The sequence below is a fragment of the Bos grunniens genome, chromosome 19, assembly GCF_055505025.1.
Source record: "Bos grunniens cultivar Pamir isolate PY7600 chromosome 19, Bosgru_T2T1.0, whole genome shotgun sequence".
In the NCBI taxonomy this organism is placed as follows: Eukaryota; Metazoa; Chordata; class Mammalia; order Artiodactyla; family Bovidae; genus Bos; species Bos grunniens.
Window position 1 is genome coordinate 26236957 of NC_141183.1, and position 14700 is coordinate 26251656.

The 14700-nt window shown below is 47.1% G+C and overlaps 1 protein-coding gene across 5 annotated transcripts; it reads right to left on the bottom strand.

Moving 5' to 3' along the window:
• Nucleotides 1-631: 631 nt before the first annotated feature.
• Nucleotides 632-11233, bottom strand: PHB1 (prohibitin 1). Of its 5 annotated transcripts, none has more exons than XM_086358118.1 (8): nt 11201-11233; nt 10403-10459; nt 9848-9962; nt 8228-8389; nt 4796-4938; nt 4544-4660; nt 2317-2412; nt 632-978 (listed from the first exon to the last, which is right to left on the bottom strand). In XM_086358118.1, the coding sequence occupies exons 3-8, from the start codon at nt 9933-9935 to the stop codon at nt 766-768; spliced, it is 819 nt and encodes a 272-aa protein (XP_086214244.1). In that variant the 5' UTR covers nt 9936-9962; nt 10403-10459; nt 11201-11233; the 3' UTR covers nt 632-765. The 5 variants fall into 5 exon arrangements, with proteins under 5 accessions (XP_086214244.1, XP_086214242.1, XP_086214243.1 ...); XM_086358116.1 differs by having other exon boundaries at nt 10403-10491; XM_086358117.1 differs by having other exon boundaries at nt 10403-10491; nt 11032-11233.
• Between the last annotated feature and the right edge of the window lie 3467 nt (nt 11234-14700).

Below are 14700 nucleotides of genomic sequence, written 5' to 3' on the forward strand. Positions count from 1 at the left end.
TGCAATCCTTCAAGCTGGAAATCCGCCGGGTATTTGAGACACGAAGGTGGGAGGCGGAGAGGAAGGCCACAGGACTCTCATCTCGGGCCAGGCCTGCTCTCTCTATTCAAATCCATTCCAGGACTCTGGGGCGGGGGGAGAGCAAATCAAATCAGGCCCACCCACCTTCACGGAGGCAGATTCTTCAATCCGTGCCATTTGTACACACCTGCTTCTGCTGGTCCCGCAGTTAAAGAGCATCAGCTTTATGGTAAGAGATGGATCACTTCCTCTGACCCACCCCAGCACCTCTCTTCAGCTGGGTCTGTGCAGAAACCATTGGAGAAACCCGAGGCCTGTGTTCACCATTCATCTGCGTGTGCCATCTTCCTCAAATCCTGAATGAAGGGTTGGTTGGAGGCTACAAGTTTACTCAGGCCTCCCACTGACTCCCAGCTCATTACACACAAGGCCCGGCCTTTCTTCTGCCAATTGTCAGTGCCTGGGCAGGAGTGCCAGCCAGCCCCAAAGACAGGAGCCAAGCTGTCTGTGTAGGCACTTAGCAATTTTGGGTAGGAAGGTAAATTAAAAAAAAGGGGGATGGAAATGAGAAGAATCAAAGAGCTTCATCTGATTGAGTAAATAAGAGATCTGAAGTGATTTTACTTTTATTTCCTTCACTTTAAGCCAATCATGAAGTTTCACAGTGATTTCTGGGGCAGGAGAAGGAAGGTGGTGCTGAGCAACTTCGGGGCTGTGGTCCAGCTGGCCCAGGAGGTGTGGGCCTCACTGGGGCAGCTGGAGGAGCACCGACTGCCCGGCGGGCAGGTAGGTGATGTTCCGTGAGCGCGACAGCTGGTACGCGATGTCTTCCGCGGCCTCCAGCTTGCGCAGCTCGATCAGGCCGTCGCCTGCAGTGGCGAGCGAGTTGGCAATTAACTCCGCCGCCTTGGAGTCGCCCTCTGCGGAGATGATGGCTGCCTTCTTCTGCTGCTCAGCCTGCAAGGGTGGAGGCAGAGACCAAGATGACACTCTGGGGCGTGGATGGCGGGTTACAGCCTCAACAGCCCTGTGTTAGGCACCCTCTCTGGGTCCTGAAATGAGCTCTGGGATTTCACCGCTCCCTTCAAAAGGGCTCAACAAACACTGTTCACTCAATCCTCCTTGCCCCCATCATGCCCACTGCTCACTACTATAGAGACACATTTCTGTTGGCTGTATAGACAGCTGTCTTATTTCAAAGTCCTCAATAACATTAACAGCAACTGAGGCCAGCCACCTACTCTGAGCCTGGAGGATCCCAGGCCAAGGAAAGCAAGAGAGAAAGGAAGGTCGACTCAACCTTCATCTTTTCCTCCAGGCCCAAGTCAAAGTGACTTTCATCAAAACCAGTGCCGCCAAGTAGGAGCAGCAGGCACAGGATGCTCCTTGGACTGTGGGCTGAAGGGGTTCCCAACCAGGAACTTGGGCAGACAGTACAAGACCTCCTGGCTCTCCCAGCTCGTATCAACAGGAAGACGTCTATCTACAATGCATGACCTGCAGAAGGGTGGGAGGAGAGCGCGGTGCAGGGCCTCCCTGAGGTTAACACACAGCTGCTCAACTGAGGCTCTGGGGCTGTTCACTCAACAAATGTTTACGGATACCTAGTATCTACCTTAGGCATGGTTTTGATATGTTCTAGATGCTGGAGAGAGGAAGAAAAAAGAAAAAACAACTCCACCCGCTTGGAGTCTATATTCTCTAAAGTTAAACGTCTACCCATATATCTTTCTTTGTTTGATTCTAAGGACTAAGGCATCTTGATTAGGAATAAAAATCCAAGTGTGTTAATGGTGGGAAGAAGGAGATACATGAAATAAATACACCTTCGCAAAGACTGAAAGACCAGGCCCTGTGCAAATCCACTGCACGCCAGCACACTGACACATCTGGATGGATTTAGTGCTTGAAAACAATCCAGCGACAATAGTGTATCTGGTGCAACGTTTGATCCTTTAGGCTGTCAGCTTTCACTGTGTGACCAAGGCTAAAAACAACTTCTCAGTGAAGCTGAAAATATTCCAGAAGAAACATTTTTATTTGTGGGAGAGTTTTGATCTTAGGGACGTGGAAATGAAATTACTCTTCAATGATTTAGGAACATAACCTCACATATCTCTGACTAGACCCTAAAGACTCTGGAACCAATTGCAGGAGTACAGTCTTTTCAATCCCCTTCCGATGATCCCGGAAGAAGAGATGACATATGATGAATTTCCAGGCCACCCAGCAAACGGGGCGGCTGAGCACAGGAGAAAGGGGAGAGAGGCTCCTGCCATCTGGTTGAGCACTCACCTTTTCCACCACAAATCTGGCCCTCTCTGCTTCCTGCTGAGCCACCTGTTTGGCTTCCACCGCTTCTGTGAACTCCTTCCCAAAGGTCAGATGCGTCTAAGGGGAGAGAGTGAGAGCAAGATGAGGCATTGTAATTGCTTTGACAGGGCTGCTGCAGAGCCCCCATGGTGGCTGGAGGAAGAGGCCAGGAATGGCTCTAACAGCTGGAGATAACATGAGGCCAGAACACCCTTCCACCTCCACATCCGTGTCCAAACTGAGTTCACAGCCCAGAATCCTCAGCTGCCCCAAGTGCTCCTGTTCATCACTGTCCTCAGGTAGGAAACAGCCATGGGGACCAGAAGGTGTGTGCTCAAGTGACCACCTCCCCAGGGGAGGAGAACGGTGGCTTCCAGGACCCCCAGCACCGACAAGTACTCTTCCAAGGCCCTTTGATGCCTGCTCAAAGCCCCCAGAGAGACCAGATGGAAAACTGAGCCCCTGAGAGTGAGAACCACACAGCTGGTTCTCAGGGATTCAAGAGTGTGAGCTCTCCGCTTATAGATTAACCAGTCCACCGCTTTCTCACAGCATCTCCATCACAAAACAGGAAGAAGAGGAGTGAGACTTCCAAATCATGATTTTGCAAATCACAGAATTCCTTATGAGCAAGTCCTTCTGGTAAAGGGTTTAAAAGAAAGAGAAAGCAGGTAAAGATTATTGCTTAGGGTGAAGGTTTAAAATTCTGATTATGCATAGGTCTTCCCTAGTAACATAAGTGACCAAGTGCAAATAATGGGAACAGAGCTCAGCACTCCTAAAGCCGAATTTATTTATCTAACTTTTTTTTAAACGGGAAGAATAAAGGGGAGAAGAGTATGAGTTTTGCTATCAAATTCTACTTGTTTCATTCCACCTCCACACTCCCAATCTCTGCTTTAAAAAAAAATAAGCAGCTCAAACCCTCTTCTGGAGAGTAAATTGCAGTCCATTGTCTTTTCAGGACTTTCAACACTCCTAACTCTTATACTGCAGCTGTTCTACCTTGCTTGCTCCATTGCTGGACTCCTGTTCAAAGTTTGGGGAAGAAAATATGATCCTGAGCACTGCAAATGAAGTGCGCAATTAAGGAATAAAATTTCTTTCCAGAAGGGCCAGCTGAAGGCAGCAAACACCCCATGAAACCTAATTTTCTCCTCACACCTCTTAGACACCTTTTCTTGTGGTCCACCTGCATTTCCCCAGAATGGACTATGTGGTTAAAATTTAGCAAAATGCCAAGGTTCTCCTTAGGTTTTTACTTACTATGTTCTCATGGCCAAGGTGTTTAGATTAACACTAAGCGGGAGGGCCTGAGAAACTGCCCCGGTCTCAGGGCCAAGTGGCTGCAGCTGGCGTCTTGCCAGTAGAGGGAACCCAAATGCCTCCACGGAGGCAGTGCCCTGGGGTGAGCCATGGGTGTGCACAGGGTGCTGTTTAAACAGCTGCACAGATGCCGAGTGGGAAACGGTGCCTTTCCCCAGCGACGCGCAGAACGGAACAGGAAACGCTCTACCTCACTACCCGAGCAAATCACTCCAAATGATTTTTCCCAGAGAATCAGAAACACGACCCCTTTCCCTCACCCTCCCTGATCTGAAATGCTATCCTGCCTGTATTGCTTTCTGTCTGCACTGCGGCATTCAATGTCGTATAAATACACAGACCACACAGTCTCAAGAGGGTAACTCATGCCTCAGAGATGCCCCCATACCAGGCTTTGGGGGACAGAACCATTCATTTACACTCTATCACCTTTCACAGGGAGTTCTCAGAGATCACGTCACTGTACTTCAAACCCTAAGTGTTAGGAAAGTCCCAGGGGTCAGGCTGGGAGGTCCGTGCCTGGGAGAAAAGACTATGCCAGCTGCTCCCCAGTCTCTAACAGATAGTTTCTGCGCCAAACGAAGTGAACGTGACAATACTGCTGGGAGCCACGAGGAACACTCAGCCTGGGGAAGGGAAAAAACCTAGTGGCTAGGGACCACCTGGGCAGGACGGAAAATCAAATAGAAACGCCTGTGGCACAGGGCTGGGAAAAGAATCCTCATCTGAAAATAAACCCAAGGAGACTGTCTCACAGCACTAAGAAGGTTCATTGTTTTCCAGTCTTCATCAAGGAAAGTGCAAGGTAGGACCTCACAGTATCTACCCAGAAACGGAGCCAGGCACCCCCACCCCCACCCCTCAGGCTCCCCAAGACCCTTACCAAGGATACGTCATCCAGGATGAGCCCAAAGGTCGCTGCTCGCTCTGTGAGGTCATCGCTCACCTGTCTGGAGACCAGCTCTCTCTGGGTGATCAGTTCTCCAGCATCAAAGCGAGCCTGGTTCCAAGGGAAGGCAGAGGAGCCAGTCATGATTGCGAAGAAGCAGAATCCCAACCAGTCATCACCAAGCTCTTCCTGACACCGAGTGCGCTCTTGGGGGCAGGGCTCGAGGACAAGGCCCTGCTCACTCACCACCACGGACTTGAGGATCTCTGTAGTGATGGACGGCAGCACGCGCTCGTCGTAGTCCTCGCCGATGCTGGTGAAGATGCGAGGAAGCTGACTAGCAACCGGCCGGAAGAGGATGCGCAGTGTGATGTTGACATTCTGTAAATCTGAGGGCAGGGCACAGATGCTGGAGTTAAAAATACAGATCACATGGCCTCCTATGACCTCCCCTATGCCAAATGTGCTACAGTTTATAAGTAAAGTGGCTGATTAACAAACCCTTCAAGGTGAGGTGCACAGGTTCATGGTTTCTTTGGTAGAGAACCCAGCAGAGCACCAGCGCTAATAACTTCTCAAAGGATTCTGGTGATGACAGCTTTTCTGTGTCCTGAATGCCCTCTGACATGAGCAAATTCAGATTATAGGTCTAGTAGGTGCCATGGAATCTCTGGAATAACGAATATTTTAAGCAAAGAGATAAGCCAATGCCAAGAATTCTAGGATAAGGCCTCTCCAAGGCCAGGTCAATGTGGCTCAAGGCAGGAGTATGCCTCAGAGAGATGACTGTGAGCCCAGTGGACTAAGAGTCCAGGGCCTGGCTGTGCCTTAACTCTAATGTTTACTTATTACACAGCCTTAGCCTCTCTCAGCTTATTTCCTCATCTGTAAGAACAGGGATGATATCATCTGCCTTCTGGGCACGTTGGGGGAAACTGAAGGAGGAGACAGATATAAAGGCATTCTGTCAAATATGCAACAGAGGTGAGGGGTTATCAGACTCATTGAGAGGCCGCTTCTCATTACTGGTCAAAGGACCCAGGAAATTACAACTTCCCCTGACAATCCAGTTGTGCTTGGGGCTGAGGCACTGCTTGCAGTCATCAACAATATGGATCAAGTGCCCATGAGATGAGTTCTGAACCAGGCACCAGAGCGGGAAATGGTTACACATGCGCTCGTTAAGGCCTTTAAGTTAAATTATTTAAATTATATGCAGAGTACATCATGAGAAATGCTGGGCTGGAAGAAGCACAAGCTGGAATCAAGATTGCTGGGAGAAATATCAATAACCTCAGATATGCAGATGATACCACCTTTATGGCAGAAAGTGAAGAGGAACTAAAAAGCCTCTTGAGGAAAGTGAAAGAGGAGAGTGAAAAAGCTGACTTAAAGCTCAACATTCAGAAAACGAAGATCATGGCATCTGGTCCCATCACTTCATGGCAAATAGATGGGGAAACAGTGGAAACAGTGTCAGACTTTCTTTTTTGGGCTCCAAAATCACTACAGATGGTGACTGCAGCCATGAAATTAAAAGACGGTTACTCCTTAGAAGCAAAGTTATGACCAACCTAGATAGCATATTGAAAAACAGAGACATTACTTTGCCAACAAAGGTCCGTCTAGTCAAGGCTATGGCTTTTCCAGTGGTCATGTATGGATGTGAGAGTTGGACTGTGAAGAAAGCTGAGCGTTGAAGAATTTATGCTTTTGAACTGTGGTGTTGGAGAAGACTCTTGAGAGTCCTTTGGACTGCAAGGAGATCCAACCAGTCCATTCTAAAGGAGATCAGCCCTGGGATTTCTTTGGAAGGAATGATGCTAAAGCTGAAACTCCAGTACTTTGGCCACCTCATGCGAAGAGTTGACTCATTGGAAAAGACCCTGATGCTGGGAGGAATTGGGGGCAGGAGGAAAAGGGGACGACAGAGGATGAGATGGCTGGATGGCATCACCGACTCAATGGACATGAGTTTGAGTGAACTCTGGGAGATGGTGATGGACAGGGAGGCCTGGTGTGCTGCGATTCATGGGGTCGCAAAGAGTCGGACACGACTGAGCGACTGAACTGAAGACGTTTCTTAATGAACCCCACCCCACTGTTGATTTCCTCTGATGTAGTAGGCAGGCCAGACCCTTTACAGGAGGCTCAGCCTCTCCCTCGTTGGGAGAAACAGGACAGATTAGACAATACCGTGTCCCCTCCCCTGTCCAACTCACTTCTCACTCTCAAGCACCAGCACAGAGGCCCGTTCCGCACAGCTCCCCTCTGCTCCCCTACATGCTGCATTCACCACACCCCACTCCTAACGCCTGTCCACGTCTGTCTCCCTTGCCAGACTGAGCTCCTAAAGGCTCCCGCTTTACTCATCGCTGAACTACCCCTCCCTCCCACCCAGCACAAAGCCTGACACTACTACAGAAAGCAAACATTCTCCGAGGACCAGCAATATCCACACGATCCTCTCCTCCCGCACAGAAAGGTCACAGCCGAGCCAGCGTCTGCCGCTCCATTTACTGCCATGCACCTCTGTGTGTACGATGGGGAGGGAAGAACCGTGACAGCAATTCATTTCGGGTTCCAACCAGGGAGTCGGGGGCATGTCAGACACCAGGTTGCTCTCAGAGACGTGGGCCTTGGCCCAGGAGGTAACAGTGTGAGAGCAGCACTGCTGGAAACACAGGCCTGGAAGCAAGGGCAAGCCAGCTGTGAAGGCAACACAACGGGTGGATCAGTGTACAGTCACCTGGGGAACAAGACCTGGTGGGGAGGGTCAACCGAGAGAGAGCAAAGGCACGTTCAGATTTCTTTAAAACTGGATCGCAAAAAAAAAAAAACAAACCTGGATCGCTGTGCGACTACTGAAATATATCCGTTCATTTCTCTAAATTCATACAGTTGTGTGTGTATCTTGAATACACAGGCACACCTCATTTATTTGTGCTTCGCATGCACCGTATTTCCTACAAATGGAAGGTCTGGGGCAACAGTTTATCAAGCAAGTTTATTACCACCATTTTTCTAACAGCACCTGCTCACTTCATGTCTGTATCACATTTTAAAAAATACTTATTTGGCTGATTTGGGTCTTAGTCGTGGCACACGGGATCTTCTGCTGCCATACGGGGACTCTCTAGTTGTGGCTCACGTGCAGCCTTTGTTGTGGGATCTATTTCACTGACTGGGGATCGAACCGGTATCCCTTGCATTTCAAGGCAGATTCTTAACTACCAAGAAAGTCTCTCTGAGTCACATTTTGGTAACTTACAATATTCCAAACTTTCCAATATTATTACATTCATTATGGTGATCTGTGATGTTACTACTATAATTCACTGAAGGCTCAGATGATGGTTAGCATTTTTTAGCCATAAAGTATTTTTTAATCATGGTATGTACACTGTTTCTTTAGAGATAGAGCTGTTGCACCTGTAATAGGATACAGTATGGGATAAACATAACTTCTATATGCACTGCGAAACAAAAATATTTGTGTGACTCGCTTTATTACAATATTTGCTTTGTTGCAGGGGTCTGGAACTGAACTCATAATATCTCTTCAGGCATGCTTGTATATTTCTTTTTCTGTAGCCACATAAAACTCTTCAGGAAAAATATTTAGGGAAGTTCAACCCATTCTGGATCCCACAGCTGAGACCCACAGATGAGACTCACCTTTGCTACCAGTGATTACTGGTACATTACGTGGTCGAGAGCGGCAGTCAAAGATAATTGGTTTCTGTACCCAAGGGATGAGGAAGTGAGTCCCTTCTCCTACGACAATGTCCTGCACTCCCCGGAACCGGTCAAAGATGACAGCTCTGTGCCCAGCATCCACTGGGAATGAAGGATAACAATGGGTCAGAAAAATCCCCTCACCCTTTAACCGAAAGGATTGCGTCTGAAAGACCCCTGGTGTTTTCTGTTCATATAGTAGGTCTCTTGCTCTGTCTTCCCACACTTCAGGACTCCAGAGGCTTCTTAACAGCTACAAAACAAAGCAATCACTTTCTGTCCCATGTCCTCCCAAGGACTTCGGTAACAGGATCTATTCTCAGCATTCTTCCTCCTTGAAACAACTGGCTGCTGATTATTAACCACTCCACCCATGAACTCCCACCAACACATTCCTAGGAACCAGCTCCCAAAACTTCCTTCTAAAACTCACAGTCCATCCTGGTTCCCATTTAACCCAGAGTTCCCAGAAGCAGCACCCTTCCTACGGCAATCCTGAAATTTGGAAGTCCTCATTTTTTCCTTTCCAACAGCTTGGTTTCTCTAAACTCTGAAGGGGATATAGAGCTGTCTTGCTAATTTCAGAGAGCAATTAATGATGGTGATACAGTCTAGCCATGCAGGGTGGCCAGAAAGATCAGAGTACAAAGCTGGTCCACAGAAGCAGAGCAGGCTTTTCTGATCAGCTGCTTTCTGTCTCTGCCTTTTTGGACTTTATAGTTGGTCCAGTATCTTCACTCTGAAAGTAATCCTCCTGCTGTCAGAGGCTCGCGTGAAATGGGTCAATCTACTGCTGCTTTCCAACAGTGAAAAGTTAAGAGAATATCAAAGCAGGAGGGGTCTTAGACATAAACTAGTTCAATCCTGCTGCTTGACCAACGAGAAAGCTGAGTCCTATGGAGGGGAAGGTGACTTGCCTGAAGTCACACAGGAAAGTGGAAGAAAATCTAGCTGTTTTGTTTTTTAATTTTTGGCCATAGCACTCCATCTGCAAGACCTTAATTCGCCAACCAGGGACCAAACCTGAGCCCCTGCAGTGGAAGGACAGAGTCTTAACCACTGGACTGCCAGGGAAGTCCCCAAAAGACAGCTTCAAGCCTGGTTACGCTGATAAAAGCTGGGCAATGCATCTCAAAGATATTTTCTCGGGAACAACTCAACTAGAGCAGAGCAAAAGTTTCTGCTCAGATCAAGGTCACCAAAGGTCTAAAGCCCTTGCTGAGTTACTCCCCACACAGGCAGAAGAGAACACACTCTCCATTTCAACTGGCCAGCAAAATCCTGACATACTGATGCAGCATCACTTTAACAAGAGAAGGTGGCAACACCCAACTAGGTTGGGAGGCTCTTTGTAAAGAAAGGCTCTGAGAGAACCTAAGGCTCCAAGGACAGAGGTTCTGATGACAAGGCCATCACATGGTGCAGGATGGCAGCAGGTGAGCCTTCTTGGTCAAATATATTCACAGCAAGTGGTTGCCAACAGGAGTGTCACATGGGCTAGGCAGACCAATGAAAATCCTCTGGCAAAGGTCAGTGACCCACCACCCCTCAGTGCCTCACCATTATACAAGGCAGAGTTCACCACGCCTCCTGCAACGGCTAAGGCAAGACCAAACTTGCCAATGGACTCAAACACTTTGGCAGCCATGTCTCCTTTGGCTGGACTCACTCACACCTAAGGGGGTAAAAACAAAACAAAACAAACAAAACAACTCAATCCCCAATCCTCAGAGGAAGCCCTCTCTGAGGCATCACCTGCATTTCTCAAGCTAGCTATTTATTTCCCCAGTCCTGAGAGCTCTAAACCTTCAACTGAAAAACATTTCATAAATAACACTCTGCAGCTTGTAAAAGTGTATAATCAATTCCTCTGATCTTCTTTTTCCGCAGCTTGCTTCTTTTTCTACTACTTAAGAAATGGCGTCTGGGGGTATTGGTTCAAAATGGGAAGGAGTCATGGGCTGGATTACCCGTAGAAAACTTAGCACCATACCAAAACAGCCTCTCATCTCCTGGACCTGCAGGCCCCAGAAGAGAGGCTGTGGGGTTGGTCTTGTGCGATTTTGATTCAGAAAAGAACATGATTCCAAGAACAAAACAACAGTAGCAGCTAACCTTTACAACAGGGAGTCTTCTAACGGCAACTGGTGTATTTAATCTTCACATCAACCCCTATGAAGTAGAGGACTACACAGATGAGGAAACTGAAGCACAAAGAGAAGTTAAGTTACAAGAGAAGCCTAAGATCAGGCAGCTATGAAGGAGGCAACCAGGATTAGAACCTGGAGGTCTAATTCTAGAAGACACAGCTTAACTCCTCACCAGCGTTTCTCAACATCAGGTATTAAGAATGAATGACCTGTTATTACGGAAGCAGGCCCTGGATGACGTTCTGGGGCCAACAAATCACGAGAAATAACTGGGCCAAAAAGGTACTAAACAGCTGCACCGCGAGCAACAGCCCTGGAACAGGTTGGGGTGGAGGCAGAAGCGGGGCGGGCGGGAGCGCAGCTGACCTCTCTACAATCTGCTCTTGCACTTAAACTTTGTCTTTCCCCGCCCCATCGTCGTCGGCCACTTCAGCCTCTCCTCTTTCTCAGGCCTCAACTTCTGAGTATCTTCATCTCTATCCGTGCACTTAACTATTCTATTCCCGTGATCAGGACGCCTAGTCCTGACCCCTCGGCCTTTCCATTCCTAATAGCTTCTGGATTATTCCTCACCCTGCCCCCATACACACCTACCTCACTCTACGCAACTCCAGGCTCCTCCCAGGCTCACCCCCTTCCCCTCCGACACGAGGCGGACCCAGGCACACACTCCGCCCGCCCAAACTTGAGGAGAATGAGAACGCAGAGGGGGGACTGCAGGGACTCCAGAACGCGGACCACAGCCGCTCCCCAGCTTTCTCACCTGCTTCCACTCTGACCTCCACATGAATTCCCCAGCCACAGACAGCGCGTGCGCCGGACAGCTCCTTCACGTCCCCGCCTACTTCCAAGATCTGCGCTTCGGATTGGTGAGGACGAGCGCTATGCATTCTGGGAAGGGTGGCTTGCTGCCTTACTGTTGTTCCCAGGCTCTTCGCAGATGAACTACAATTCCCAAAAAGCCATGCAGGGGCTGACCCGCGCTGAAAAACCTTTAGTCTTTGGTAGTACTGAAGGCCCAGAGGTTGCCGCAAAGCATTTGGGGGGCTGTAGTTTCTTGGGGGATAAATGCACGTGCTTGTTGTGAACTGAACCTGGAGGCCCTCAGAAAGAGTAGCTGGGCCTGCTGGCTGGTGGACGAGACGGGCAAGGGCAAGTTTATGGCTGATGAAAGAGGGCGGGTGTGCACGTGGGATAAAGTTGTGAAGTAACTGGTGGACTGAGAGACAGAGGAGATATCTTCTTTCCAAATCCCTGTCTAGAAGCGACCTGAGTTGTGGGACATTGATTGCCAGAGTCAGAGAGAACCTTAGAAACCACATGGACTAGAAAATGAGGTCTAGAGAGAGGAAGGGAGTCATTCAGGATCATGCAACAATTTAAAAGAGGGATTGGGCTTAAAGTCTGGGTTTGGGGGACACATTTTTTAAAAAGTCTTATTTGGAGAATTTGCAAAGATAGTACAAAGAAGATGTGTAATCTTTACTCAAATTCACCTACCGCTAACAATTTGCTCCATTTACTTTTTTGATCTAAAGCAATAAAATAGCCAGTTATTTTATCAGCAAATTGGGTTTACTTGAGAACAGCAAAGATTTGCAATTCTGGATGAGCAATCTATGGCAACCCACAGGCAAGTCTGCAGAACAAGGAAGAGAACTTTCTTTTTTTAGTGGAGAAGGGTGACTTGGAAGGGACTGTCATAAACAAAGAGTTAGAGGGAACTGGGAATTTAAAAGTGTGGCTTTTCGTTGTCTCAATTGTGACAGTCTTTTTCTTATTGGCTGGGCTGTTTCTGAGCAAGGAGAAAATTTTCCTTCCTTCTGCTGGAAGCTAGTAACCTTCCTATTGGAGATGCAAAGCTGTCTCTTCCTGTTGAGTCTCTACCTGTTGGTAGGTTGTGAGAGTTCCCCTTTCTGTTCTGCTGACTCAATTTAAAATGAGGTTTCTGCTTATTAATTTTCACATTTTATCATTTGTTCCCTCCTTCTCTCCCTGCCTCCTTTCTTCTCTCTTTGTATTTTCAATGAATAAGGATATCCTCTTACATAACTTGAATAAATTTAATCTACCTTCTGCATTCCATTTTTTTCATTGACCCAATAATGAACTTTATAGCAGTCTTCTCCTCTCACCCTCCAATATAGGAGGCAGTCAAGATTAGGTACTATATTTATTTTTCATGTCTCTTTAGTCTTCTTCATTTGTCCTCAGGCTTCCTTGCCTTTTGTTATATTAAAATAGAAAAAAAAGAATGTCCTGGTATTGGGTTTCTCTGATGTTTCCTCATAATTAGATTTGTTGTTTTGCATTCTTAACTGAGGTAGCTAAGTGGTGTATGGACACTTCATTGTAATGAAACCAAGCCCATTTCTGGATTCTAGTATGATGGAATTCTTTCAACTTCTTTTTCCTGCATTCCTCTCCTCTCTGTCTTTCTTCTTTGTCCCCGCTTGGCACCAGTGGGGTAACAAAGGGCCAGAGATATGCATGGCAGCACTCTTCAGGTAGTATGTATTTACCCTAAGTGCCCACAGGCTTTTCCTCTGCCTACCAGAATGCAAACTCTATGAGAGCTGAATATTTAGTCTTCATTGTTCTGTTCCCAGAAAGTACAACAGTGCTTGGCACACATTGGGCACTCAATAAGTATTTACTGAATGAATGAATAATGAAGAGCATTGAAGTGGCTGGTTAGGCAGACTGTGGCCAGGAAACGCAAGGCAGGATGCTCCAGAATCCTGCAAGAATAGCCCTAGTATTGTTTGCTTCTATTCTCATCTCATTAGCAGGAATGCTGAAAATATGAAAAATACAACAATATTTGTATGTTTTATAACTTTCAAGTCTGTGTATCTACAACATCCCACATGAGCATCATTACAACCCCTTATGTTCTACAGATGAAGAAGTCAAAAGTTCAGAGGTTAAATCACTTGTTTGGGGTCATTCATCTAGTCAGAGCCAGACTGGACCTGATCACATGTCTTCTAGGTCTAAGCCTTGTTTCCACTTCCCCTCTGTGTCCTGGGAAGCAAAGGCAACAGGAAAGCTCATGTGACATGAGGGCACTGTGTGGACCTGGGCTAGTTGTAGGTGGATAGATGGGAAGGATAAAGGATAATCATATTGAGGGGGTTATCTGGGAAGAATTTATTTGGGCTGAGGCAAAAATTAAGAAAGAGCAGCATTGGGGCAGTGTGGAGGTTCCTTAAAAAGCTGGAAATAGAACCGCCATACAACCCAGCAATCCCATTGCTGGGCATACACACCAAGGAAACCAGAATTGAAACAGACACATGTACACCACTTTTTATCGCAGCACTGTTTACAATAGCCAGGACATGGAAGCAGCCTAGATGTCCATCAGCAGATGAGTGGATAAGAAAGCTGTGGTACATATGCAAAATGGAATATTACTCAGCTATTAAAAAGAATGCATTTGAATCAGTTCTAATGAAGTGGATGAAACTGGAGCCTATTATACAGAGTGAAGTAAGTCAGAAAGAAAAACACCAATACAGTATATTAACACATATATATGGAATTTAGAAAGATGGTAACAATGACCCTATTTGTGAGACAGCAAAAGAGACACATATATAAAGAACAGACTTTTCTACTCTGTGGGAGAAGGCGAGGGTGGGATGATTTGAGAGAATAGCATTGAAACATGTATATTACCATATGTGAAATAGATGACCAGTCCAAGTTTGATGCATGAAACAGGGCACTCAAAGCCAGAGCACTGGGACAACTGGGATGGGGAGGGAGGTGGGAGGAAGGCTTAGGATGGGGGACACATGTACATCCATGGCTGATTCATGTCAATGTATGGCAAAAAAAAACCCCACTACAATGTTGTAGAGTAATTAGCCTCTAAATAAAGTAAATAAATTAATATTTAAAAAAATTGGGAAAGAGCAGCTTTGGGGCACCAGCTTCAGGGGTGGATCAAATTTATTGCTACATAAGGCATTTCCCCTTCAGCTCTTCTTCCAGCCAGGTGTGCACGTTGGTGTTAAGAAGAAATACATCTTGAACGCTGACTGTGAACCACTTGCTTCATAAATACACAGTCTTATTTCAATTCAGTTCAGTTCAGTTGCTCAGTCATGTCCAACTTTTTGCCACCCCATGGACTATAGCACACCAGGCCTCCCTTCAGTTCAGTTCAGTTCATTTCAGTCGCTCAGTCGTGTCCGACTCTTTGCGACCCCATGAATTGCAGCACGCCAGGCCTCCCTGTCCATCACCAACTCC

Excerpts from the sequence above, each read along its gene's own strand:
- PHB1 (XM_086358115.1), bottom strand. The coding sequence starts at position 9,935 with ATGGCTGCCAAAGTGTTTGAGTCCATTGGCAAGTTTGGTCTTGCCTTA. Across the intron at positions 8,390-9,847 it reads GAACTCTGCCTTGTATAATG|TGGATGCTGGGCACAGAGCT; the intron begins GTGAGGCACTGA and ends CTTCATTCCCAG. Across the intron at positions 2,413-4,543 it reads TCCTGGATGACGTATCCTTG|ACGCATCTGACCTTTGGGAA; the intron begins GTAAGGGTCTTG and ends CTCTCCCCTTAG.